Genomic DNA, 24,584 nt, shown 5'->3' on the forward strand with positions numbered 1-24,584 from the left:
TTGAGTTTGCTGAAGGCCGAGGGAAAGGGTCGTGCCAGCGAAGCCAGTGTTTCAAGCCCTGCCTTTCCCCCTCCAGCTGACAGAGACCTCTTCTCGCTACGCCCGGAAGATCTCCGGCACGACAGCACTGCAAGAGGCTCTGAAGGAGAAACAGCAGCACATCGAGCAGCTGCTGGCAGAGCGGGACCTGGAGCGTGCCGAGGTGGCCAAGGCGACCAGCCGCATCTGCGAGGTGGAGAAGGAGATGGCCATCCTGAAAGCCCAGCACGAGCAGGTACGACACCCGTGGCAAGGGGTGCCCACGAGTCCGGGGGCATGACGCTGAGTCGCTCTAGCTTTATTTCTCTGGCCAACAGACATTGCAGCGAGACAGCCACGGAAGCCAAGCATAGCAAACATATATATTTCATTAGCAAAGTTATTTCAGGATCTAGTCTCAGTGGTTATATTGAAAAAAAGAGATCCACTTTTCCAGTGATAGGCACATCTTCCCTCCAGCAAGAAAAAGGGGAACTGGTTTCCTGTTCTGATGGGTGGCAGCTCTCTCCATTTTACTTATTTATTTACTTTATTTATATCCCGCCTTTCTCCCCAGTGAGGGACCCAAAGCGGCTTACACGGTTCTCCTCTCCTCTTTTTTATCCTCACAACAACCCTGTAAGGTAGGTCAAGCTGAGAGTGTGGGACTGGCCCACGGTCACCCAGTGATCTTCCGTGGCACAAGTGGGTTGACTCAAATCCTAGTCCGGCGCTTTAACCCCTACGCCATGCTGGCTCTCCAGGATCTATCGGGGCCATCCAAAGTAGAGAGCCAGTTTGTTGTAGCAGTTAAGTGCACAGACTCTAATGTGGGAGAACCGGGTTTGATTCCCCCCTCCTTCACTTGCACCTGGCTGGATGACCTTGGGCAAGCCGTAGTTCTGATAAGAGCTGTTCTTGAAAAAGAGCCGTTTCTGTCAGAGCTCTCTCAGCCCCCCCTGCCTCACAGGGTGCCTGTTGGGAGGGGAAGGGAAGGGAAGGGAAAGGAGTTTGTAAGCCACTCTGAGACTCCTTCGGGTAGTGAAGGGCAGGGTATAAATCCAATCTCCTCTCCTCTTCCTCTTCCAGGAGAGAGCCAGTTTGGTGTAGTGGTTAGGAGCGCGGACTCTAATCTGGGAGAACCGGGGTTGATTCCCCACTCCTCCACTTGCACCTGCTGAATGACCTTGGGCAAGCCGTAGTCCTGATAAGAGCTGTTCTTGAAAAAGAGCCGTTTCTGTCAGAGCTCTCTCAGCCCCACCTAGCTCACAGGGTGTCTGTTGTGGGGAGGGGAAGGGAAAGGAGTTTGTAAGCCGCTCTGAGACTCATTCGGGTAGTGAAGGGTGGGGTATAAATCCAATCTCCTCCTCCTCTTCCTCCTCCTCCTCCTCCTCCTCTTCTTTATCTCCTTCTCCTCCTCCTCCTCCTTCTCTTCCCCCCTGCTAAATCCATTGGAGTCAATGGGCTTGAAAGGGTGTAACTCTGTTTGGATGGTGTTGTCAGTCAGAGAGAAGTCTCTCCCAGCAGTCTGATACCTGAGACCTTTTAACTAGAGACTGAACCCGAGACATTCTTCCTGCTCCTCACAAGCATTTCAGATCCCCACATGCATCTGCGTAGCCTCGTCGTTTGTTTATCCATCCTCCAAGGTATTCAGGGCGTTGCACTTGGTATTCCCGTCCTCTGTTTCGTCCTCTCGACAACGCCGTGAGGAAGGCTAGGCTGGAAGTGTGTGAGTGACCCGACCCGAGGTCACCGAGCGAGCTTCCATGGCAGCGTGGAGATCTTCCTGTGGGTCTCCCAGATCCTAGTCTGACGTCCTGCCGGCTCTTTCTCTCTCTGTGTTTTGATTTCCCACTCTCCCCCCTGTCCTTTTCCTAGTACACTGCCGAAGCAGAGGGGAACCTGCAGCGAGCACGGACCCTGCTGGATGGCGCACAGAAGGAGAAAGTTGAGTTGCTGAACCAGTTGGAGGAGGAGAAAAGGTATCTGCCCCAGAGGATGTTGGGAGGGTCTCCGAGAAGCTCATGTCTTATGGCTCACTGAAGGTTTGGTTGGCTCTGGCAGCCACACACACACAAAACCTTTTATTGGCACGAAAGCACAAAACATCACGGGAATACGGGAAAATACTAAGATGCCTCCGTCACTTACACCTGGCTATTCAAGCCTCGTCTTCTGATGGCATAATATAAATATCTTTGCAACAGCCTCCATTATTTCGCAATTAGAATCAAACAGAAGAAAGTGAACCGTTGAGTCATCAGAGTGCCAGCTCTTACCCGCTGGAAATGGAGTGATAAAACGAGATCGGATATCCCTATAGAGGGGGCAATGAAGTGTGGTGTGTGTAGTGGATTCTATATCTTTTAGACAGCAAGGGCAAAGTCTGTCTGCATATGGTATCTGGCGGTACCTCCCTAAAAGCACCTCTGATGGCAGAACATTCAATGCAAGCATGTATACTCTGCGATGATGTGGGGCTGTTAAACTTGACAGATACTTCACAGTAGAGCCCATGTCAAAAGTCCCCAACCTGCTTGGGGAGCATCGGCTGTGGCAGCCGTTAAGGGTCCCCTGGTGATTGGATGAGCTGCTCTGATGTCAGAGAGGGCAGGGCTGGTTGAACAGTATATATGTCTATTGGCTGAGGTGCTGTGATCATGGAGAGAGAGAAGGCAGTCAGGCCTAGGGAAGCTGGAAGGGGCAAGGAAACTGACAGGCACTGGCCTGAGAAGCCAGCATCCAAAAGTCCTGGGAAATGAGACTTTGGACTTGTGAGAAGGAGCAACCTGGCGGAATGAGGGGAGGGGAAGAGCCGGTATAGAAGACTGTCAAGGTGAGCAAGACCCTTGCCCAGATGAGAGCCCACCGCCTACCAGAGATGCCCACCAGGAGTGGGACTTGCCCCCAGAGGTCCTGTCTGACACCACAGTGGCCTCTGTGGGCGATCTCCCAGTTTCTGCTGGGAGACACTCCTGGGGGTGTCATTCTTTTCTTCTAGCCTTGCTGCGGCTGGGACTTAAAAGCAGTGCTCTGCTTCCTCTCCCATAAGGGTTGTGTCCAGTCTTCCCTCTAAGATGAGTTAGTGTGAGCCAGCTCACAGTTTTTTAGCCTCCGGCTCACACATTTTTGGCTTAGCTCAGGAAGGGATGGCTCCACGGCAAACTAACTTGTGCAGCAGCCAAATCGCTGGCTCACAACTTTGATGCCAGTAGCTCACAAAGTAGAATTTTTTACTCACAAGACTCTACAGCTTAGCAGGAGCATTGGTTGTGTCTGCATACACAGCAGGGATGGTGTCCTTCTTGGGAGCCACCAGAGGCCGTCTTGCCCAGGAGCTTCCAAGGCATGCAGCTGGCTGTAAGAGGACCATATAAGGAGCGAGGAGAACTGGTTATAGCCTCGGAAGGCTGCAGAGATGAACCGTCGTGGATTGAAATAACCAGGGGTCATTTCGTAGAAAAAGAGGTGCAGGAGCTCATTAGCATAACTCATTAGCATAACTTATTTGCATATGCTACACCCCCTGATATCACCGGAAGTGTGTCAGAAGGCAACACCCACCGCTCAGGCTCCACTGGACTGTTTTGGATTCCTAGCTATGGGGGGGAGGGACATGCAGATCTGTCCTCACAGAGGAGGGAGAGCTTGTACCTGAATAAAACTTGGTCTTAAAGGTGCCACTGGACTATTTTGGACCAGGGGGCTGGGGGGGGGGCTCTGCAGCTTACCTGGCTGCTTCTTGCTCTGACTGAGGGCTGCTGGGAACAGGGGGTGGGGCTTGTTGCATGTGCCCGCCCCCTGGGCTCTTTACTGCCGGAGCTCCGCTCCTGTGCGCTCCTGCAGGAAATGACCCCTGGAAATAACCAGCCAGGCCCCCGGTTTCCTTAGAATGCTGACGATTGCGCAAGGGCCAAAACCTAGTGCTGGAATTAAGTAGGCACGGTTCCTCTTGAGCTCTGAAGAAGAATAAAGCCCACGCAGCCTCTTATCCAACCCTCACTAGGTAGCACGTGAGCGACCGTGGTGAGATCTGTGTTAGAAGATGACTGTTGGTGTATAAATAGAGAAATCACAAGATCAGTTCAATCAAGCGCTGAGCACGAGCATTTGTAGATCGGCTTGCAGCCGTTTCCAAAGAGTAATGAATCACAGCAGACACGTTTCAGTCCAAGCTGTTTTCAGCAGCACTGATAATCAGGTTGCGATAAGTGATGTTTTCACACTGTGCAATGTTCAGAGAAGGACAAAACGTCTGATTTCACCAGCAAGTTTCCGTGGCAGAATTGGAATCTGAACCCAGGTCCAGGGCTATTTTTGGGCAGGAACGCACAGGAACGGAGTTCCGGCTGGCTCCTGAGTTGGCCACGCCCAGCAGGAACTCATTAGCATAATAGGCCACACCCAATAGCAGAAACTCATTAGGATTGGCTACATTAGGGGTGTGTGGCCTAACAGGCAAAGGAGTTCCTGCTACAAAAAAAGGCCCTGGGTTTTGACAACAAACAAAGTAAACAGAATAAGAAGGGAAAGGTGGGTGTGGCTGGATGAGCACACTTCTGGTAACATGGGGGTGTGGCCTAATGGGCTAATGAGTGGTGCAGTCAGGGTGTGGCCTAATAGGCTAATGAGTTTTGCTGTTGGGTGTGGCCTATTATGCTAATGAGTTCCTGCTGGGCTTTTTCTACAAAAAGAGCCCTGTGATCCTAGCATGACACTCTAACCACTGTAATACCTCAGGTCTGAACCAGCAGAGCTCTTATGTTTCTTTGGCGTATCTTTGGAACTCATCGCCTCTCGCTATTGTGTGACCTCCCACATTCCTTTGAAGCTGGATTCAGGGGGTAGCCGTGTTGGTTTGAAGCATCAGAACAAAGTTGGAGTCCGGTGGCACCTTTAAGACCAACAAAGATTTATTCAGGGTATAAGCTTTCGTGTGCTGGCACACTTCTTCAGATGGGTTCGCTTTTGGATTGAAGAAGTCTGTGTGCACACAAAAGCTTATATCCAGAATAAAGCTTTGTTGGTCTTAAAGGGGCTACTGGGCTCAGACTTGGTTCTCCTTTTGATCCGCTTTCTGTAGTAGTAGGGACCACATCCAGCCTGCGCTGAAAGCGCTGCACTGGCTGCCAATAGCGTACCAGATTCGCTTCAAAGTGCTGGTTCTTACCTTTAAAGCCCTATATGGTCTGGGTCCAGCTTACCTAAGGGACCGCCTTTCCACATATGTTCCCCCACGAGCACTACGGTCTGGGATGCAACATCTCCTGGCAATGCCAGGTCCCAAAGAGGCCAGGCTGGCCACTACCAGGGCCAGGGCTTTCTCGGGGGCGGCTCCTACCTGGTGGAATGAGCTCCCGGAGGAGATCCGGGCCCTGTCACAGGTGGTGGCCCTGTGGGACCTTGTACAGTTCCGCAGGGCCTGTAAGACAGAGCTCTTCCACCAGGCGTATGATTAGGAGCCGCCACTACCATCACTAGTGTTCCATCTTAACCTGGCCATGGAAGAGGGAACATCAGTGTTTCCCGGAGCAGATGATGCTGAGTAGGGAGAGCAGTTGCAACAGAGCAGGTGAGATACGCCATCTTGTAACACCATGTTAAAACATCTAGAGCACCTTTGTTAATTAATGTTATTGTATTATAGTGATTTTAAATGGTTTTAAATATGTTTTATATTGGCTTATGCCTCCTGTAAGCCGCCCTGAGCCCGCGTAGCGGGGAAGGCGGGGTATAAATTGAATAAAACAAACAAACAAACAAACAAATAAATAAATAAATTAAGTCTCTGGTTTAACCTTTCCTGTTCTTTCTCTTCCCCCACCCCTTTCCCCCTTCCCACCACAGGAAGGTGGAAGACCTACAGTTTCGTGTGGAGGAAGAGTCTATTACAAAGGGAGACTTGGAGGTAATCTGCCGCATGTCCATTTTTGAAAATGCATATCCTGAGTTAGTTATGGCGTTTGGTGATTCCCTCTGGCTGTCTTCTTGTCCAGCTTTGTTTATAGCAGATGGGGTTGGTTGGTTGGTTCATTGGTTAGTTGAAATGTAGGTGTGTGTGCTCTTTCAGAATGGTATTTAAAAGGGAAAACTAAGTTGGGCTCTGGAAGGCGTCCCTGAATTGCTGTGGTCCATAATGGATCACTCTTTAGTTTTGATTTTTTTAAAAAAAAATCTTTGAAAGTTGTTATTTGTTTCCTCGGAAAGGCAGTTGACTTGCAGAGCAAAGGTACAGACCTCTGCAACTGTTGGATCATGTCCCCCTTCCCCACCCGCAATTGTTTTGTGGTTCCTAAAGAAAGAGAGCGAAAAGTTCTCATCCGTTTTCTCTACCTCATGCATAATTTTTATCAATCTCGCTCCTGCCCCCTAAGCTTGGTTCCCCCCTCCTCTTTGCTGTGGTTCTTGGGGGGGGGAGCTCTTAAAGCAAATGAGAATGGCCAGACCAACATTTTTTTTTGGCACCGCATTTATTTTCTGCACAGAATTACACCGAGAGGTGCTGAGCCCCGCCACGACTCTCCCCTCCGTGCCACACAGCAGCTAGGGTTCAGTTGACTGCTGCCCATCACCAAGGGAGTACCCTCTCTATGCCCACCTGGTCGTGCACTCAATAAGTAGCTGGCTTTGGTGAACTTCCTTCATCGATCGATGCCTCAAGGTGCAGAGCTGTGGCTACTTAAGACATTCCTTGTAGGGAAGGTACTTCCAACATACGATTGACTTAAGTTTCCCCTGTTTTTATAGAAAAGAGAAAGAGTCCAGCAGTGCCTTAAAGATTTGTGAAAGGGGATGAGCTTTAAGAACATAAGAGAAGCCAATGTTGGATCAGGCCAATGGCCCATCCAGTCCAACACTCTGTCGCACAGTGGCCAAAAACATCAGGTGCCATCAGAAGGTCCACCAGTGGGGTCAGGACACTAGAAGCCCTCCCACTGTTTCCCCCTCCCTCCCAGCACCAAGAATACAGAGCATCACTTGCCCCAGATTGAGAGTTCCTATCTATACCTTGTGGCTAATAGCCACTGATGGACCTCAGCTCCATATGCTTATCTAATTCCCTCTTGAAGCCATCCATGCTTGAAGCCACCGCCACCTCCTGTGGCAGTGAATTCCATGTGTTAATCACTCTTTGGGTGAAGAAGTACTTCTTTTTATCTGTTCTAACCTGACCGCTCAGCAATTTCATGTAGTGCCCACGGGTTCTTGTATTGTGAGAAAGGGAGAAAAGTACTTCTTTCTCTACCTGCTCTATCCCATGCATAATCTTATAAACCTCGATCATGTCACCCCTCAGCCGTCGTTTCTCCAAGCTAAAGAGCCCCAAGCGTTTTAACCTTTCTTCATAGGGAAAGTGTTCCAACCCTTTTATCATTCGAGTTGCCCTTTTCTGCACTTTTCCCAATGCTATAATATCCTTTTTGAGGTGTGGTGACCAGAACTGTACACTACTGAGGTCACACCATCAATTTATACAGGGGCATTATGATACTGGCTGATTTGTTTTCAATTCCCTTCCTAATAATCTCAAGCATAGCGTTGGCCTTTTTTACTGCATTCGCACACTGTCTAGACATTTTCAGTGAGTTGTCTGATACGACACCAAGATTTCTCTCTTGGTCAGTCTCTGCCAGTTCGGACCCCATCAACGTGTATTATAGTTAGGATTTTTGCCTCCAATGTGCATCACTTCGCACTTGGCCACATTGAACCCCATTTGCCATGTTGACGCCCACTCACCCATCCTCAACAGATCCCTTTGGAGCGCCTCACAATCCTCCCCGGTTCTCACCACTCTGAACAATTTCGTGTCATCTGCAAATTTAGCCACTTCACTGCTTACTCCCAACTCCAAATCATTAATAAACAAGTTAAAAAGCAGTGGACCAAGTACTGATCCCTGTGGTACCACTGCTTACCACCCTCCACTGAGAAAATTGCCTATTTATACTCACTCTCTGTTTCCTATTAATTAGCCAGTTTTTGATCCACAAAAGGATTTGTCCTTTTATCCCGTGACTATTGAGCTTACTTAAGAGCCTTTGGTGAGGAACTTTATCAAAAGCTTTCTGGAAGTCAAGGTAAACAACATCTATTGGGTCCCCCTTGTCCACATGTTTGTTCACTCCCTCAAAGAACACTAACAGGTTAATGAGACAAGATCTTCCCTTACAGAACCCCTGCTGAGTCTTCCTCAATAGGTTTTGTTCATCAATGTGCCTACTAATTCTTTCCTTAATAACAGTTTCCACAAACTTACCCAGTGTTGATGTCAGACTGACTGGCCTGTAATTTCCCGAATTTCCCCTGGAACCCTTTTTAAAGATGGGAGTGACATTAGCTACCTTCCAGTCCTCAGGAATGGAGGCAGATTTTAATGAAAGATTACATATTTCTGTCAGGAGATCCTTAAGTTCACATTTGAGTTCATTCAGAACTCTTGGATGAATGCCATCCGGGCCTGGTGATTTATCAGTTTTTAAGTTGTCTATCAGTCATAGGACCTCTTCTCTTGTCACCTCAATCTGACTCAGGTCTTTCAACACCCCTCCCAAAATCAGTGGTTCTGGAGTGGGCAAGCAGTTCTCAACTTCCACAGTGAAGACAGAGGCAAAAAATGCATTCAGTTTCCCAGCCATTTCCCTATCATCCTTCAGTACTTCTTTTACCCCTTACTCATCCAAGGGCCCCACTGCCTCCCTGGCTGGTTTCCTACTTCTAATGTATTTGAAGAAAGTTTTATTGTTGGTCTTTATGCTTTTTGCTGTATGCTCTTCATATTCCCTTTTTGTCTGCCTGATCACAGACTTGCATTTTATTTGCCACAGCCTGTGTTCCCTTTTATCGACCTCACTGAGACTAGCTTTCTTCCGCTTAAGGGAATCCTTCTTACCTTTTACAGCTTTCATGAGTCTGATATCTGAAGAAGTGAGCAGTGACTCACAAAAGATCACACCCTACCACATGTTTTGTTAGTCTTTAAGGTCCTACTGGACTCTTACTCTTTTCTACTGCTACAGACAGACTGACATGGCTACCTGTCTTGATCTAACCCCTGTTTTTGTGCCCGACGTCTACTGCACATGGTGCTTTTTGGAGAAATGGGGGTCAAACACAGTCTGCGATTGCGGAATTGCTCCCAAGAATTCTTAGAGTGGTGCTTTAGAATGTGACATGGGGTGTGTGGGAAATAAGGATGGGGGGGGTCACTTCCTGCTTTTGTACATATAAAGCCACTCCCCTCCCCCATTCCCCATGCGTCTTGTCCTAAAGACATCATAGCCTTGCCTGGTCTGTTTTGAGACACTCCCAGCACATGTGGGTAGGGAATAGGCTTGCCAAGTCCCCCCGGGGGGCGGGGAAACCCCCGCCCCAGAGGCCCGTTCCCCGCCGCCGGCAGATCGGGCCCCGGGGGGAACCCCACCCCGACGTGCACGTCACCCGGAAGTGATGTGACAACGCCGGGCACGCTGGGGGCAGGGCCACGGTCATCCGAGGGAAAACTCTATGGTTTTCCCTCAGATGGTTGTGGCCCCACCCCCAGCGTGCCCAGCGTCGTCACGTCACTTCTGGGTGACGTGCGTGCGGTGCGCGCTTGGCGTGCATGCTCTCAAGTTGCCGGCCGGGAGTCCCCCGCTCCGGCACATGTGACCACATGGCAACCCTAGTAGGGAAGCCAGTGTGGATTAAGGAGCAGAGCATCATGGGCTGTGTTGTATATATGGGGGGAGGGGGTCAGTTGTATGCAGATGCACCCTTGCAAATGCATTCCTAACTCTCTGGCTTTCAGTCGATGGCCGAAGAGTGCTGCAGCCAGAACTGGTGGATCTCCAAAAAACAGAGAGCGGCTTTTCAAAGATAGTAACTGAGTAAATCTGTTCCTGAAGCGTCTTCCATTGTAAGGGGAAGCAATTGACTCTGCTAGGGGTCCCCAAAATGGTGCCTGCCAATACCTTTCCTGGTGCCCGCCAAGTTGTTTTAGAGAGTGAGCAAGGCCAGATGGGGCTTTTGCCTGGCAGAGCTTCTGATTGGCCAGTGGACATCTGGTTGCTGTGCAGATTTTTTTAGAACAACAACAGCATTGCTTTGGCAGCAGCTGCCACCACAGCACGAGGGCATTGGTTGGGTGACCGAAGGGGAGCCGTGTGTCTGCACAAGAATATTTTAAAGCCAGATTTTCGTTTAAAAAGGCATCCCGTTTCCACTGAGATTCTGCCTGAAATGTTGAAGAGCTCGTCTGAGAGGAATGCCTAGCCTGGCTCCCTAACATTTTGCGGTTTCTTTCTCCCCCTTGGGCGGCCATTTTGTGGCTGCATCCACCACCTTATGTCAGCATTCGGAAGGTGCCCACAGGCTCAAAGAAACTGGGGACCCCTGGGCTGTACTATAGCAACCATGAAGGAGTTGCCCTAGAGGAGTTCCCTCTAAGCTGAGTTAGTGGGAGCTCGCTCACAGTTTTTTAGCCGCCAGCTCACACATTTTTGCCTTAGCTCAGGAAGGAGGGGCTCCAGAGCAGTGTTCCCTCTAAGGTGAGTTGGTGTGAGCTGGCTCACAGTTTTTTAGCCTCCAGCTCACGCATTTTTGTCTTAGCTCAGGAAGGAGGGCTCCAGAGCAAACTGATTTATGCAGTAGCCAAATTGCTTGCTCACAGCTTTAATGCCAGTAGCTCACAAAACAGAATTTTTGCTCACAAGACTCCAGAGCTTAGAGGGAACATTGCTCCAGCGCAAATTAATTTATGCAGTAGCCAAAATCGCTCGCTCACAACTTTAATGCCAGGAGCTCACAAAGTAGAATTTTTGCTCACAAGGCTCCACAGCTTAGAGGGAGCATTGCATGTAGGAGTCAGATCACTGGCTTAATGAGCTCAATACTGCCTATGCTGTTCCTGTGGGCAGCAGAGGAGAGGACTCACAATCATGGGTTTAAATTAAGGGCAGGAAGGTACCGGCTGGATCTTAGGGAAAACCTTTTTTACAGTCAGAGTTGTGCCACAGTGGGATCAGCTGCCTCGGGAGGTGGTGAGATCCCCCTCACTGGCAGTCTTTAAGCAGCTGCTGGACAAACACTTGTCAGGGATGCTCTAGGCTGATCCTGCATTGAGCAGGGGGTTGGACTCACTAGGTGGCCTGTATGGCCCCTTCCAACTCTGTGATTCTATGATAGGCAGTGGCTTTCCAAGGTCTTGGGCAGAGAAAGGTCTTTCCCATCACAGACTACCTGAGATCCTTTACTAGGGATGCAAGGGAGAGAACCTTCTTCATGCAAAGCCGGAGGTCAGCCTCTGAGCTTATGGGCCATTCCCAAGTATCAGGATCTCATTTGGGAGATGGTGGGACAGAGGTCAATTTTAATGGCTGCTTGTGTTGGATTCTCTGGACTTGGTACTGCCAGGGAACCACGAGAAGTAGCAGAGTGCTCAAGGCTCTAACGCAGCAGAGCTGGGGCTGGGTGTGGCAACAGACTTACAAAGGTCCATGGAGTCAACAGTCAGTTCTAAAACTAATAAGCAAGTTTTATTAAAGGAAATACATGCTGGAGAGGGCAGGTAAGAGATAGACATCGATTACCTACTCTAACTAATTAGATGTTGTTGGTTGCTGGACACATGTCCAGCCTCCATGGTGCAAGATGAAGAAATAAAAACATAAGAGAAGCCAATGTTGGATGAGGCCAATGGCCCATCCAGTCCAACACTCTGTCACACAGTGGCCAAAAATACCAGGTGCCATCAGGAGGTCCACCAGTGGGGCCAGGACACCAGAAGCCCTCCCACTGTTACCCCCTCCAAGCACCAAGAATACAGAGCATCACTTGCCCCAGACAGAGAGTTCCTATCTAGACCTTGTGACTAATAGCCACTGATGGACCTCTGCTCCATATGCTTATCTAATTCCCTCTTGAAGACCATGCACCTTCTTTTGTGTGCACGCAAGAGAGAAGTGTGAGAGAGCAGAAACAGAGGAAATTGCCCTTAAGAGCAGCATCCTACTTCAAAGGAAAGGATCAGATAGCAGGAAGGAAAGGATGCTCTATGTGTCCTGACCTCTATCTGTCTAAACTCTTTGGTGCCATCTCTCAAGTCCGAGACAGGAGACAACGCAAAGTCCTCCACTTCTAACAGCCTGAAGGCCAAAGAAAGCTGTGAGTTCATCTGTGTCTTTGTCAGTGCTGAGATTTTTTAACTTAGTTGTACTGACGGAGCTGCAGGTGTGAGCTTTCTTATGTTGCAATGGTGAAGAATCACTGTGCTATTTCAGACGTTCTTCCCAAATGATGAGTCCAAGAAGGGGCAGTTAGGCAAGCTGGCTTGCTTCGCAACTGTTTGTGTTTGTCTCAAAAAAAGATTAATATGGGAGACCCTTTCCCAAGTCTTGCTCCTGATCTCAGAGCGATGGCCCCAGTTCCTTAAGTCCTGGGTTTTCTTGGGGCTCCAGGGTCTGAGAATTGGCTGACTCCTCTGGGATACCGAGGTCAAAGATGCACATCAGTTGTCCCTGTTGAAGCATGGGCAGTTTTGGGTCATCTCTGTTACATTCGTGCCATCTGTAGAGGGGCTGCACCACAGTCTAGAAAAGAGTATTGCAACTGGTAACCACTTCCTGGTCAGGCACAGAAGGGTGCAGCTTTGCTTGGCATTGCATCTCCACTCTCAGATTTCAGTCTAACACGTGATCTACAAAGCAGCCCTTTTTGCTGGGGAAATGAGAGTTGAATACAGACCGTCAACTGCGGCTTCTTCTCGCATCAGTCACCTAACTGAAGCTCACGGAAGCCGACATGATATGTATATTTTTCACGGTGCCCTTATAATTCCGAATTGTGATTCACAAGTTCAGTGCCGGTCTGGTCACCTCCTTCGAACCCAATGAGGAACATGGTGCTGCAGTGCTTTTTTAAAAAGCTAAATTATTTTTTAGCGCAAGCTGGCAAAGGGCAGCAGCACCTTCGAAGAGGCATTCAGTTGCTCTTCCTTGGTCTCTGCCATGGTGGGCAGCTCTGCCTCTCCTTGGTTACATTCAGCAATAGAAAAGGAATGCATCATTGTGCTGTGAATGTTTCAGGCCCCGCTCCACTCAATTGCCATGTCAGGTCACACTTTTTGCATTATCCGCTGTTATCGGGGAAATGGGCCGAGGTGCTGCGTCAGGTGATAGCATCTAGCTCTGATCTGTGTGGCTCCGGCTCGTGTCGATCAGCTTTTTAGCGATAAGCAGTGGATTAACCAGTGGGAGCTAACAGAAGGGACATTACTACATGTAAGGTGGGGGTCCCCGACATGGTGCCCATGGGCAGAAAGGTGCCAGCCGACACTTTTCCTGGCTCCCACCAAGTGTTTTTAGAAAGTGAGTGGGGCCAAATGGGCCTTTTCCCCAGTAGGGCTTCTGATTGGCCACTGGAGAGTGATTTGTCTTTGCGGGGTGAAATGATGTCATTTTGTTGGCAGTGGCAGGGGTTATTGGGGCCGGAGCGAGCCGGAGCAGCGCTCCGGCAGTCCAGGAGCAGCCACAAATGGCAGTGGCGGCAAGCCCTGCCCCCAGCTCCCAGCGGGCTAGTGGAGGAAGCGAAAAGAGAAGGGGTTTAAAGTTTAAACCCCTTCTCTCTAGAGTTGCGCTGCAGCAGCAGCACAATCTCCTATTGTATCCTATGGCCCCATAGAATACAGTGGAAAGATCGTGCCACCACTGCAGCGCGACTCCAGAGAGAAGGGGTTTAAACTTTAAACCCCTTCTCTCTTCGCTTCCCCCCCCCACCTTGGCAGGCCGGCTGGGGAAGGGAAGGGGAGGCTTTTGAAGATGCCTTCCCCCCTTTTTTGCTTCCCCTTCTGAGTCCTGACACACTTTGCTAATGAGCTAGCCAGAGCTCTTTTTGTAGCAGGAACTCCTTTGAATATTAGGCGACACCCCCCCCCAATGTAGCCAATCCTCCAAGAGCTTACAGAGCTCTTCTTACAGGGGCTACTGTAAGATCTCGGAAGATTGGCTACATTAGGGGTGTGTCGCCTAATATGCAAGGGAGTTCCTGCTACAAAAACAGCCCTGATTATGCTAATAGGTATGCTAATGAGCTCCTCTACCTCTTTTTCTACAAAATGACCCCTGGGCAGCGGCCACGCACCGTGCCAGTTCTGCTCTTTCTCACTCCTCTCTCACAGTGTACTTTAAAAAATAGTACTCCTCTTGTCCCCTGAACTTGGTCGTCTTCTGTGCGTATGTGTGTGTGGCTCTACCTCCCTCTGGTAGCCATTTATTGGCTGCGCTACCCCCCCCCCTGTGTCAGAATTCCAAAGGTGCCCACAAGCTCAAAAAGGTTGGGACCCCTGATCCATGGGACTGGCTTGAGTGGAATAATTTTAGAAGTACATATCTTGCTTCAGGGGCGTGCATGCTTCCGTTCTGCAAAGGTGAGAACCGACAGGTATCCGTTCGCTCGAGGAGTTTTCTATTTCAAAGGGATGCATCCTATTTGACTGGCTTTTCCTTGCCTCTTCGGGCCTTATTCTCTCTCCCCCCCCCTTCGTGTTGTGTGAACTGCCTTTCTTTTTTGTCTTGTATGCTGAAGATAATGTTGTGGCCTTCTATCATCCTCTTTTTTATCCCCTTGTCTTCTGCTCTCTCCCCCCCAATCTCCCCCCCCTTTTCTTCCTTACATTGGTTGGTTCCTCTTCCCGGCACGTGACCAGACTCAGACCCAGCTGGAGCATGCCCGAATACGGGAGCTCGAGCAGAGCCTCCTGTTTGAGAAGACACAGGCTGCAAAGCTTCTCAAAGAGTTCGAGGACACCAGGGTAATCCTTCCCTCCCCCGCTCCATCCCGCCCCGCACTAGCCGAACGCCTGCGGATCAGACTGCTTGCCGCCTGCATCGACAACACTGACCACTCCTTCCCCCATTTTTTCTTTTGTTTGGGCTACCATGACTTCATCCTGCTCTTTATTTTGCAGCGTCCCCATTCCTTTCCTCACTTTTTGGAGGGGCTAACCCCTTGCCGGTTTGGCCTCCTCTGTTATCCCATAGCAGCTTTGCTTCCCAAGCCAGGGGCAGACTGGGAAGTTGAAACAGCCCCAGGGGGAGCAAACCAAGCTGAGCTGCGCCTCCAGGTGACATTGCGGGGGCCACTCCATTAAGATCCTGCAGGCAGTGCCAGTGATGGGTGTCGGCTCACCCACGGTCTCTTCCTGCAATTTGGCAGCAATACGGGAGGAAGCCTTTGGTGAGCCGACGTCAACCATCATTGCCATGGAAGGGATTTGACTCAAGGGGTCCCTCCAGAACTGGCACTAGTACTGGCACTTGGCTCTGCTTGCCCCCTGGTGACACCAGTGGCCCTCCGGGGAGAGGCATGCTGGGAAGTTTCCCAGGAAGTTACGTGGCCAGTCCACCCCTGTCTCCAAGCGTCTCATGCCACATGAAACCATTTGAGCTGGAGCTGTCATGCCATCTGCCATCCAATTTAACCCCTCGAAAATAACCATTCCCCTGACCTACAGGTGGCCATTCACCCCATGATAGGCAGGCAACTCCTGTGTAAGTACGGATGTCTGTACTGTCCCAGCCAAGGGTGCACGGAAGAATTTATTATTTCTTTATTAGGATGCATTTACATAACCATTGCAATGTATTGAGCAAGGGCAAAACCACCCGGGACCAAATCCCATGGTGCCACCCCCCCCAATACAATTAGCAATATTCAGACAACAAAATTTAAAACTTATCCCAACAGTGAGCACCGCCTTGGTTCAAATAACCAGCCAGTACCTGATTGGCTGAGTTTCCGTAAACTCACTTATTTCCCCATGTTCTAATTGAATGTTTCTTTCGAGGGTCTTGGGGAGGTGGCAAGAACTGTTTCGAGTCTGTTTTAACGGATCCTGCCTGAATCTCTTTTTAGTTTTCTCAAAGGGCCATGTTTTCTTTTTAAATGGGCTGGCTTCCTTAATGTTTACGGCTTGGATCTTAAGGTGCCATTGGTGCATAGACCCTCGCATGAGCAGGAGGCTGGGATAGTATTCCTCCCTTTGTTCTGGCGTACCACGTAAGATTCAAATAAAATCAAAAATAGAGATTCCCCCCCCCCCTGATGCTTTTTGTTTCCATGAACTAGGATCAACTTTTTGATCTTGGTTTTGAATATGTTTTAAATCTCTCTCATTTTTATTTCCTCCCCCCAAAAAAACTGTGTTCTGGTCAGGGGGTGGGCTAAAAAAAATGCTTACAGTTAATAGATACGACAATGATGATAGTAAATTAATAATGGCAGAATGCAAATGGCATGTTTGTCAGCAACTGTGGGGGCACTGATAAAATTTTTAAAAGCAGTTTAAATGAAAATGGCTAAAACTTAAAACAAATCTGGTGCCTGAAGTTTAACAGAGAAGGCACTGGGCATATAGTAGTGGGAAGGTATTCCACAGATGAGGTGCCATCCTATAGAAGGTCCTGTCTGATATGGCCACCCACCTTCACTGCTGAGAAGGGCTCTGCTGCTGACCTTATTGCTGGTCTAGGCTGATACGAAGAAGAGAAGAGATTGGATTTATACCCCACCCTTCACTACCTGAAGGAGTCTCGGGGCTTACAAACTCCTCTCCCTTCCCCTCCCCACAGCAGATACCCTGTGAGGTAGGTGGGGCTGAGAGAACTCTGACTAGAAACTGCTCTTTCAAGGACAGCTCTGACAGAACTATGGCTTGCCCAAGGTCATCCAGCCAGGTGCAAGTGGAGGAGTGAGGAATCAAACCCGGTTCTCCCAGATTAGAATTTGTGCACTTTACCACTACACCAAACTAGCTGAGACAAGACAGCCCTTTAAAATGTATTCCTTACGTGCATCTGCACCCATTTAAAAAGCCGACGAATGAGTGGGGTGGTAAAATTCTCCTGCAAACTTACAAACACCTGCAGATCCTGGTTAATTGCCACTTGGTAAATCTCGGTTCGCTCATGATCACTGCTGAATTTTCAGGACCCTGAAGAATTCTGCATCCAAGCCAAATTCCATAATTCTGGGTCCAGAAGTTTTGATGCTGATGGAAGAAGTCTGTATTGAGTACCCAAAGGATGGAGGGGGTGGTAAGCAGTGTTCCCTCTAAGCTGAGTTAGTGTGAGTTAGCTCACAGTTTTTTCGCCTCCTGCTCACAGATTTTTGTCTCAGCTCAGGGAGGATGGCTCCAGAGCAAACTGATTTTATGCAGTAGCCAAATTGTTCTCTCACAACTTTAAGGCCAGTAGCTCACAAAGCAGAATTTTTGCTCACAAGACTCCACAGCTTAGAGGAAACATTGGTAAGGTGTGGGGTGCTGGGAACTGACTCAAAGGAACCTCGAGCTCCTTGCACCTCCCGTACTGTACCTGGAGGGGGCTATGTCCTCCTTACCGCTGTTCCTATTCTGTGGAGTCACCCGAAGAGCTGAAGGGCCTGATCCACAGCAGGAGATCTCCTGACCTGGTTGCAGACCCACAGATATCACCAGGCACCCAAAGGGGTTGGCTAGAGAGATTTCTAATCTTCGGAGTTCAAGCATTTTACTCAGAAAAACTGAACCTTCCCCCCCAAGATGCCTAGCAGCTAGACCCAGATGTTTTTGGAATTTGGTGTCTGCACTGCAGTGTGCGGAATCTCATCATTACATCTGATGGTCCGTCTCATGCATTTGCTGCACACAGTGGGAGATCGCAGGTGGCCCTGGATACCACTTTATTGTCAAATCGTGAAACTCGTGAAAGGTTGAGCAATTAAGAATTGGGGGGAGGGGTCCTAATTATGGAAGAGCATGGAATAGAAGGAACAGAAGGAAGACACTATAATGTGTCTGAGGTGCTAGACATCTTCAGGGATGTGGAAAGTGTGGCTGTTCATAATCCCCTTTCTAGATGTAAATCTCATAGAATGCCATTTCTAGATGTAAATCTCATAGAATGCCATTTCTAGATGTAAATCTCATAGAATGCTATTCTGAGCCTTAGCAGAAGCCTTTCTGTGACCTCCGGGGTACATTTTACAGTTTCATGTAAGGTCTTCTTCATGGTCTCTGTGCTTCACACCCTTGGGACTCCAGGCTCCTGCACTGACCCCGAGTGGTGACTTTTAAGCTCCAGAAAAGGATTTTCACGCCCCCTCCCCTGTGCATGCCCAGGAACTCCACTGTGCATGCCCAGGGCGGGGCGCAGAAATCCCGCCAGTTCTCTTCTGACTGCCATGCGAACAGAACGTGTTTCTCCTTGCTCAGGTCAGTGAACTTCTCCCTTCTACCTAGCTTCATTTTTTTTCCTCTACAAAAAAACAGAGACTTACCGTATTTTTCGCTCCATAAGACGCACCTAGTTTTTAGAGGAGGAAAACAGGACCGCATGGAAGAACGCTGGTGTGTTTCCTGTCAGAAAGTATGGCAGTTGAGCACTAGTGGCAGAGTTTGGTCCAGGAACAAACCATTCGAGCAAGCCCCACGTGGGTCTTTGACAATCTGCCAAACTGCCATGCCCTGGCTGACTCTCCCCAATCCGCACCCCAGAATGGAAGCAGCATCCAGCGGCAGGCACGGACACCACACATGACGGAAAGTAAACGGCTGCACCAGTATTCAAGCGCCTTCTCTTCCCTCCCCCCACGGAAACTCCGCCCACTAGCCTCTTGACTCGCGCAGCCTGGCCGCCTCTCACGAAGGGCCTGTGGGCGTGGGGGAAAGGGCGGTGATGAAGGAGTGCAAAGCTCGCCCTATCGGGTTGACCAGGCACTGCAACGGGGAGGGGGCAGGGCTCACAGGGGCGCATGGGAAGGGGGGGAGTTGTGCGCGTGAAAAGAAGCCGTCGCATTCGCGCGCGCTGTGGCGCCTTGACAGTTATTAGCTCACCTCTCTCCCCCCTCCCCCTTCACATTGTCTGTAGTATTCGCTCCATAAGACGCACACACTTCCCCCCCACACTTTTTTTTGGGGGGGAAGTGCATCTTATGGAGCGAAAAATACGGTATTCCTTTCATCTTTCTAGCCTTCAACCCCATCAGTCTATGTGGGGGTTCTTCAAACGGTGTTCCCGCTGTGGGAGCAAGCTGGCTCCAACCGACGGCCACTCCCTGTGCTTGCTGTGCCTAGGTGAAGCCCAATGGATGAACACACACCCTCACTGTGCTAAATTTTCTAAGCAGACCAGGAAAAACAGAGCTGCTCGATTGCAAGCCGTACTCCTGGAATCTGCCTTGGCCCTACCTAAAATGGCCACCAAGACTGATCGACCGATCTGCGGCTGTGCCCGGCTTGACACTCTACTTTGACCCTGCCCGACACCGGGGCGTCAGCATCGAAAAGTTCAGGCTTGACCGTAAAGTCCTCATTGGACTCTCCAGCAAAGAAGCGCAAAAAGTAGAAGGTCCTTATGTCGGATAAGGGCAAAGAGTCACACCCTAACCGACAGCACCGAGCTCCAAGTCCTACACAGGACTCGATGCCTCACCATCCCAATGCAGAGGCTGTACCACTGTCACCGGACCCAATCTCCATCCAGCCGGCACCAACTCAACAACAGACTGATCAGATGAACTCCCCGGTACCAAAGCCCCATTGGATTGTATCGCAACCCCTCAGCATCTCCGAGTCTGAGGTAGACAGGTCCTGATGCCCCGGGCCTTCTCCAAGAACCCCCTCCCGAAGTCGGAGCCGCACACACCCCACTCACCGTGTCTGCCGCGAGCCCTCAGTCTGAAGGGCAGGCAACGCTGGTCCACGAGGGGGGCGGGAAGGACCGCGAGGGGTGCCGACCTGTGGCGCAACCCCTCGGTCGCTGGGCGCGCCCCCGGGCTCGCGGTCGGAGGGCCGGCCTCGGGGAGATGCAGAAGGTGACAGGGACGGCCGTTTTGGGGCAGTCTGGCGAGGCTGTGCTTCCCGCGCCGCCCAGCTCTACCCCAGCGCTGGACGGGACTGGAGAGCCCCGCCCTGGCTGGGCGTCTGAGCATTTATATGGAGGCGGGACTAGCGGTGATGGACACCTGGGTGTCCAATGGGTTGAGGGACTGGGGGAGAAGGGTATAAAAGGGGAACAGACAAGGAGGCTGAGGAGGAAGGTCTGCCAAGTCGAGACGGGGGCGCGTGAGGAGCCGAGGCCGGAGAGAGATACGGCTCGGTAAACGCCCCTCAAAGACGCGTGCAGGAAGGAGCGGAGGGGCTTGTGCTGGTGATGAAACCAGGCAGCCCAGCTCCCATTCTGAGGCCTCCGTTCCCCTGAAAAGTCGGGGCAGTGATTTGAGACGGCGTCTGGTGGCGGCGACGACCCGGCCGTGCGTGCCAGAGCGTCACAACAAGATTGACCTAACGCAACGGAGCTACCATCGCTCTCCCTCGTCAGAATCGACAAGTAGAAACAGCTCCCCACCACCAGTCCCCGCCCGCATCCATTGCCACCAAATGCGAGATGCCCATAGGAATTCACAGCATGGCACTCTGGACCAAGAGCCAATTTCCCATTACGATGCCCAACCACCCCAATGGCAAGCACCGCCAACATTATCGTGGGACCAGAAGCAATTCCAGTATCTGTACAGTGCTTATCTTCCACCCCTCCTGTGGCTCCAAATGCATGGACTACAGGGTTGGGATCAATGCTCCACACTCTCCTACCACTCAATAACACCCCACCAAACAATAACCAAGAAGCCGGTCAACACACCCGACTTGTCGATACCAACACATTGCCACCAACAGAAAGCAATGTTGAAGCCAGCAGAACAAACCCTCTCAATGCCAATGGGATCCTTGGCAGGGGTCATTTCCTGAAGGAGCACACAGGAACGGAGCTCCGGCAGGAAAGAGCCCAGGGGGCGGGCACATGCAACAAGCCCCACCCCCTGCTTCCAGCAGCCTCAGTCAGAGCAAGAAGCAGCCAGGTAAGTTGCAGAGCTCCCCCCGGCCTCCCGGTCCAAAACAGTCCAGTGGCACCTTTAAGACCAAGTTTTATTCAGGTACAAGCTCTCCCTCCTCTGCGAGGACAGATCTGCACATCCCCCCCCCCAATAGCTAGCAATCCAAAACAGTCCAGTGGAGCCTGAGCAGTGGGTGTTGCCTTCTGACACACTCCCGGTGATGTCAGGGGGCGTGGCATATGCAAATACGTTATGCTAATGAGTTATGCTAATAAGCTCCTGCACCTCTTTTTTTACGAAATGACCCCTGATCCTCAGCATCGACATCTCACAAATCCAGGCCACCAGTAGCCCCTCTACAGGCAGATCTGGACATCTCTGACACTGATCACAGCACTCAAGGATGAGACTCGGATGACGACGACTCAGTGCATCATACCCCAGAGTTGGAGCCATCGCCACCTACCCACGCTGCTGAAGACTTACCGATATTGCCAATGGAAGACTTAAAATCGTATGGAGACCTAGTAAAGAGAATGGCCCACACTCTGGGTCTATCCATTGTCCAGCCACGTCCACATGTGACAGATATGGAAGAAGAGGAGGAGGAGAAGATTGGATTTATACCCCGCCCTTCACTCACAGTGGCTTACAAACTCCTTTCCTTTCCCTATACCTTGCAACAGACACCCTGTGATGTAGGTGGGGCTGAGAAAGCTCTTTCAAGAACTGCTCTTTCAAGGACAGCTGTGACAGAACTATGGCTTGCCCAAGGTCATCCAGCAGCTACAAGTGGAGGAGTGGGGAATCAAACCCGGTTCTCCCAGATTAGAGTCCGCGCACTTAACCACTACACCAAACTGGCTCTCTACACCAAACTGGCTCTTTGACATAGTACAGTTTGACACCTCTACAGCTGTAGCCCTTCCCATGACCACGGTCATGCTGCAAGCAGCAAAACAACCATGGGACAAGCCGGCATCTACTCCCATATCTTCAAGACGGCTGAACCATACGTACAGGGTTCAGGAGACAGGAGCAGAATTCTTGTTCTCACATCTGAAGCCCAACTCTCTGGTGGTAAACTCCTCGTCAAAGAGCAAACACACCCATTCTGCACCTTCAGATAAAGAAGGGAAGAAGTTGGACTTTTTCAGTAGACGCTTCTACTCTAGGGCAACCTTAGGGATTAAGAATGCCAACTACCTGGCATGCATGAGTTGTTACCAATGCTCCCTCTAAGCTGTGGAGTCTTGTGAGCAAAAATTGCACTATGTGAGCCAGTGGCATTAAAGTTGTGAGCGAGCGATTTGGCTACTGCATAAATTAGTTTGCTCTGGAGCCATCCTTCCTGAGCTAAGACAAAAATGTGTGAGCCGTAGGCTAAAAAACTGTGAGCTAGCTCACAGTAACTCAGCTTAGAGGGACCACTGGTCGTTACCAATGCTCCTTATGGCAACAATTTTCTGAAACCATTTCCAGCCTTCCGGCAGACAAGACAGTGGCTTTTTGTTGTTGTTCAGTCGCACAGTCAAGTCCAACTCTTCGTGACCCCATGGACCAGATCCCGCCAGGTCTTCCTGTCTTCCACTGTCCTCTGAAGTTTGCTCAATTTCATGTTCGTTGCACCTATGACACTGTCTAACCATCTCATCCTTTGCCGTCCCCGTCTTCTTTGACCTTCAATCTTTCCCAGCATCAAGGTCTTCTCCAGTGAGTGCTCCCTTCTCCTCTTTAAGGACCTGCGATAGTTTGTTGTGAGCCACACAGTCAAAGGCTTTAGCATTGTCAATGAAGCAGAAGTAGATGTTTTTCTGGTACTCTCTTGCTTTCTCCATAATCCAGCGAATGTTGGCAAGTTGATCTCTAGTTCCTCTACCTCTTCGAAACCCAGCTTGTACTTCTGGCAGTTCTCAATCCACTCCAATCCCAAAGAAGGGCAATGAGACAGTGGCTAGGAAAATCCAAAAAGGAGGCATGATTCTCACCAAGCATCCGCCTAACCCCACCAAACACATACCGGACACCTTTGCCGAAACCCTCACTTCTGCCGTGACATTCCGACGGCACTCATGGCTTAGATGCACAGCTTTAAACCCCGACACAAGAGCCTGCATCGAAGACCTGCCCTTCGATGGTGTTGACCTCTTCCGTGTCACAACTGACAAAGTATTACACAACATGGAGAAGAGCATGAAAGCCTCAAGGAATTTGACTGTCACCACTCCCACTCGATCATACAAGCCAAGGTCCTGGTCCAGATCATGGCCCATCGTCAGTCCAACAGGCTGTCACCTGACCAGTCCTGGAATCCGTGAATTCAACAGTTGGGAAGTAGAACATCTTGTAACTCTAAACCCAGATTTCAAGCGCCGCAGCAGTCCACCAGCTCCAAGACTCTGCAGACCCCCAAACAGAGCCTCGGACTCAGTCGACTTAAATGCCTCCACTCAGCCTCCCACCTCCCATCCCAACAACATTCATGTTCACCACCATCTTGCAGCCTGGAGATACATAACGACAGACAGCTGGGTACTGTCCATCATCTCTCGGGGGTATGCAATAGAATTCACTCATCTACCTCCCCGCGAGGGTTGTCACCACTTCCCCATCAACAGCCCTACTCAACAGAGTACAATTTCTCCTTATCAAGAGGGCCATAGAACCAGTAACCCCAGACTCAGGGGGATGTGGCTCCTTCTCCTGGTACTTTACAGTACCCAAGAAAGATGGTGGACTCTGGCCAGTTATGGACCTGTGCACCCTTAACTGGTTTATCATTTGCCACAAGTTTCGAATGACAGCTCTCTCCCAGTTGCTCCCACTACTTCACGAGGGAGTCTGGATGGCTACAATCGGTCTACAAGATGCATACTTCCACATCAACTTCAGGGCAAGATCACGGACAATACCTACGCTTTGCGATAGTACCGGACCACTATCAGTATACCGCCCTCCCCTTTGGAATCTCCACAGCCTCATGGGTATTCACAAAGATGATGGTGGTACTGGCGGCTCACCTTCGGCTCCAAGGCATTGTAATGTTTACATTGACGACTGGCTCTTGGTAGCCAACTCCGAAAGCCAACTCCTGCAGAACATAGACACCACACTCTCTTTACTTCAGGAACTGGGCCTGAAAGTGAACCTCAAAAAGTCCAGTCTCTCCCCGTCCAAATGAGTACAGTTCATAGGAGCCGTCATAGACTCTACGTTATGCAGGGCCTTCCTTCCCATTCAAAGAGCAGCGGCCATAACATCCTTGATTGGTCAAATCGAAAGGCATCGCAACCGCCCTCTTCATACAACGCTTACTGGGCCTCATGGCAGCCACAACCATGGTCTTACCGTTTACAAGACTCAGAATGAGGCCTCTACAACGCTGGTTCCTCAAATGCTTCAAACCAGGCATACAACCTCAATCCATGAGTCCCAAAGTTCGACTCAGAGAGAAGACTTCATCTACTGGACATCAGGAGGGTTCTTCTGTTTTACTTGGACAGAACAAAAGCACTTTGTAGGGATGCCCATCTTTTCATTTCCTACACAGAACATCAGAAAGGACTCGGAAATCAGCTCAAAGATGGTTGAAATGGATAGTGGAGACAATTAAGTTCTGTTACCTCCTGGCTAAACATCCGCTTCCTGGCCCGGTCAGGGTGCACTCCATGAGGGCACTGGCCACATCCACGGCCTTCCTCTTGCAGGGATCT

At 50.3% G+C, this 24,584-nt stretch overlaps 1 protein-coding gene across 1 annotated transcript in view; it reads left to right on the forward strand.

Moving 5' to 3' along the window:
* Positions 1-24,584, forward strand: part of CLIP2 (CAP-Gly domain containing linker protein 2) — a 98,505-nt gene that overhangs the window by 48,609 nt on the left and 25,312 nt on the right. Inside the window, exons 5-8 of the mRNA XM_015428371.1 lie at positions 77-274; positions 1,900-2,003; positions 5,869-5,929; positions 14,705-14,809. Of these exons, the coding sequence (XP_015283857.1) occupies positions 77-274; positions 1,900-2,003; positions 5,869-5,929; positions 14,705-14,809 (468 nt within the window). The remainder of the gene's footprint in view (positions 1-76; positions 275-1,899; positions 2,004-5,868; positions 5,930-14,704; positions 14,810-24,584) is intronic.

Source organism: Gekko japonicus, unplaced genomic scaffold (genome assembly GCF_001447785.1).
Source record: "Gekko japonicus isolate JY-2015 unplaced genomic scaffold, Gekko_japonicus_V1.1 scaffold677, whole genome shotgun sequence".
In the NCBI taxonomy this organism is placed as follows: domain Eukaryota; kingdom Metazoa; phylum Chordata; class Lepidosauria; order Squamata; family Gekkonidae; genus Gekko; species Gekko japonicus.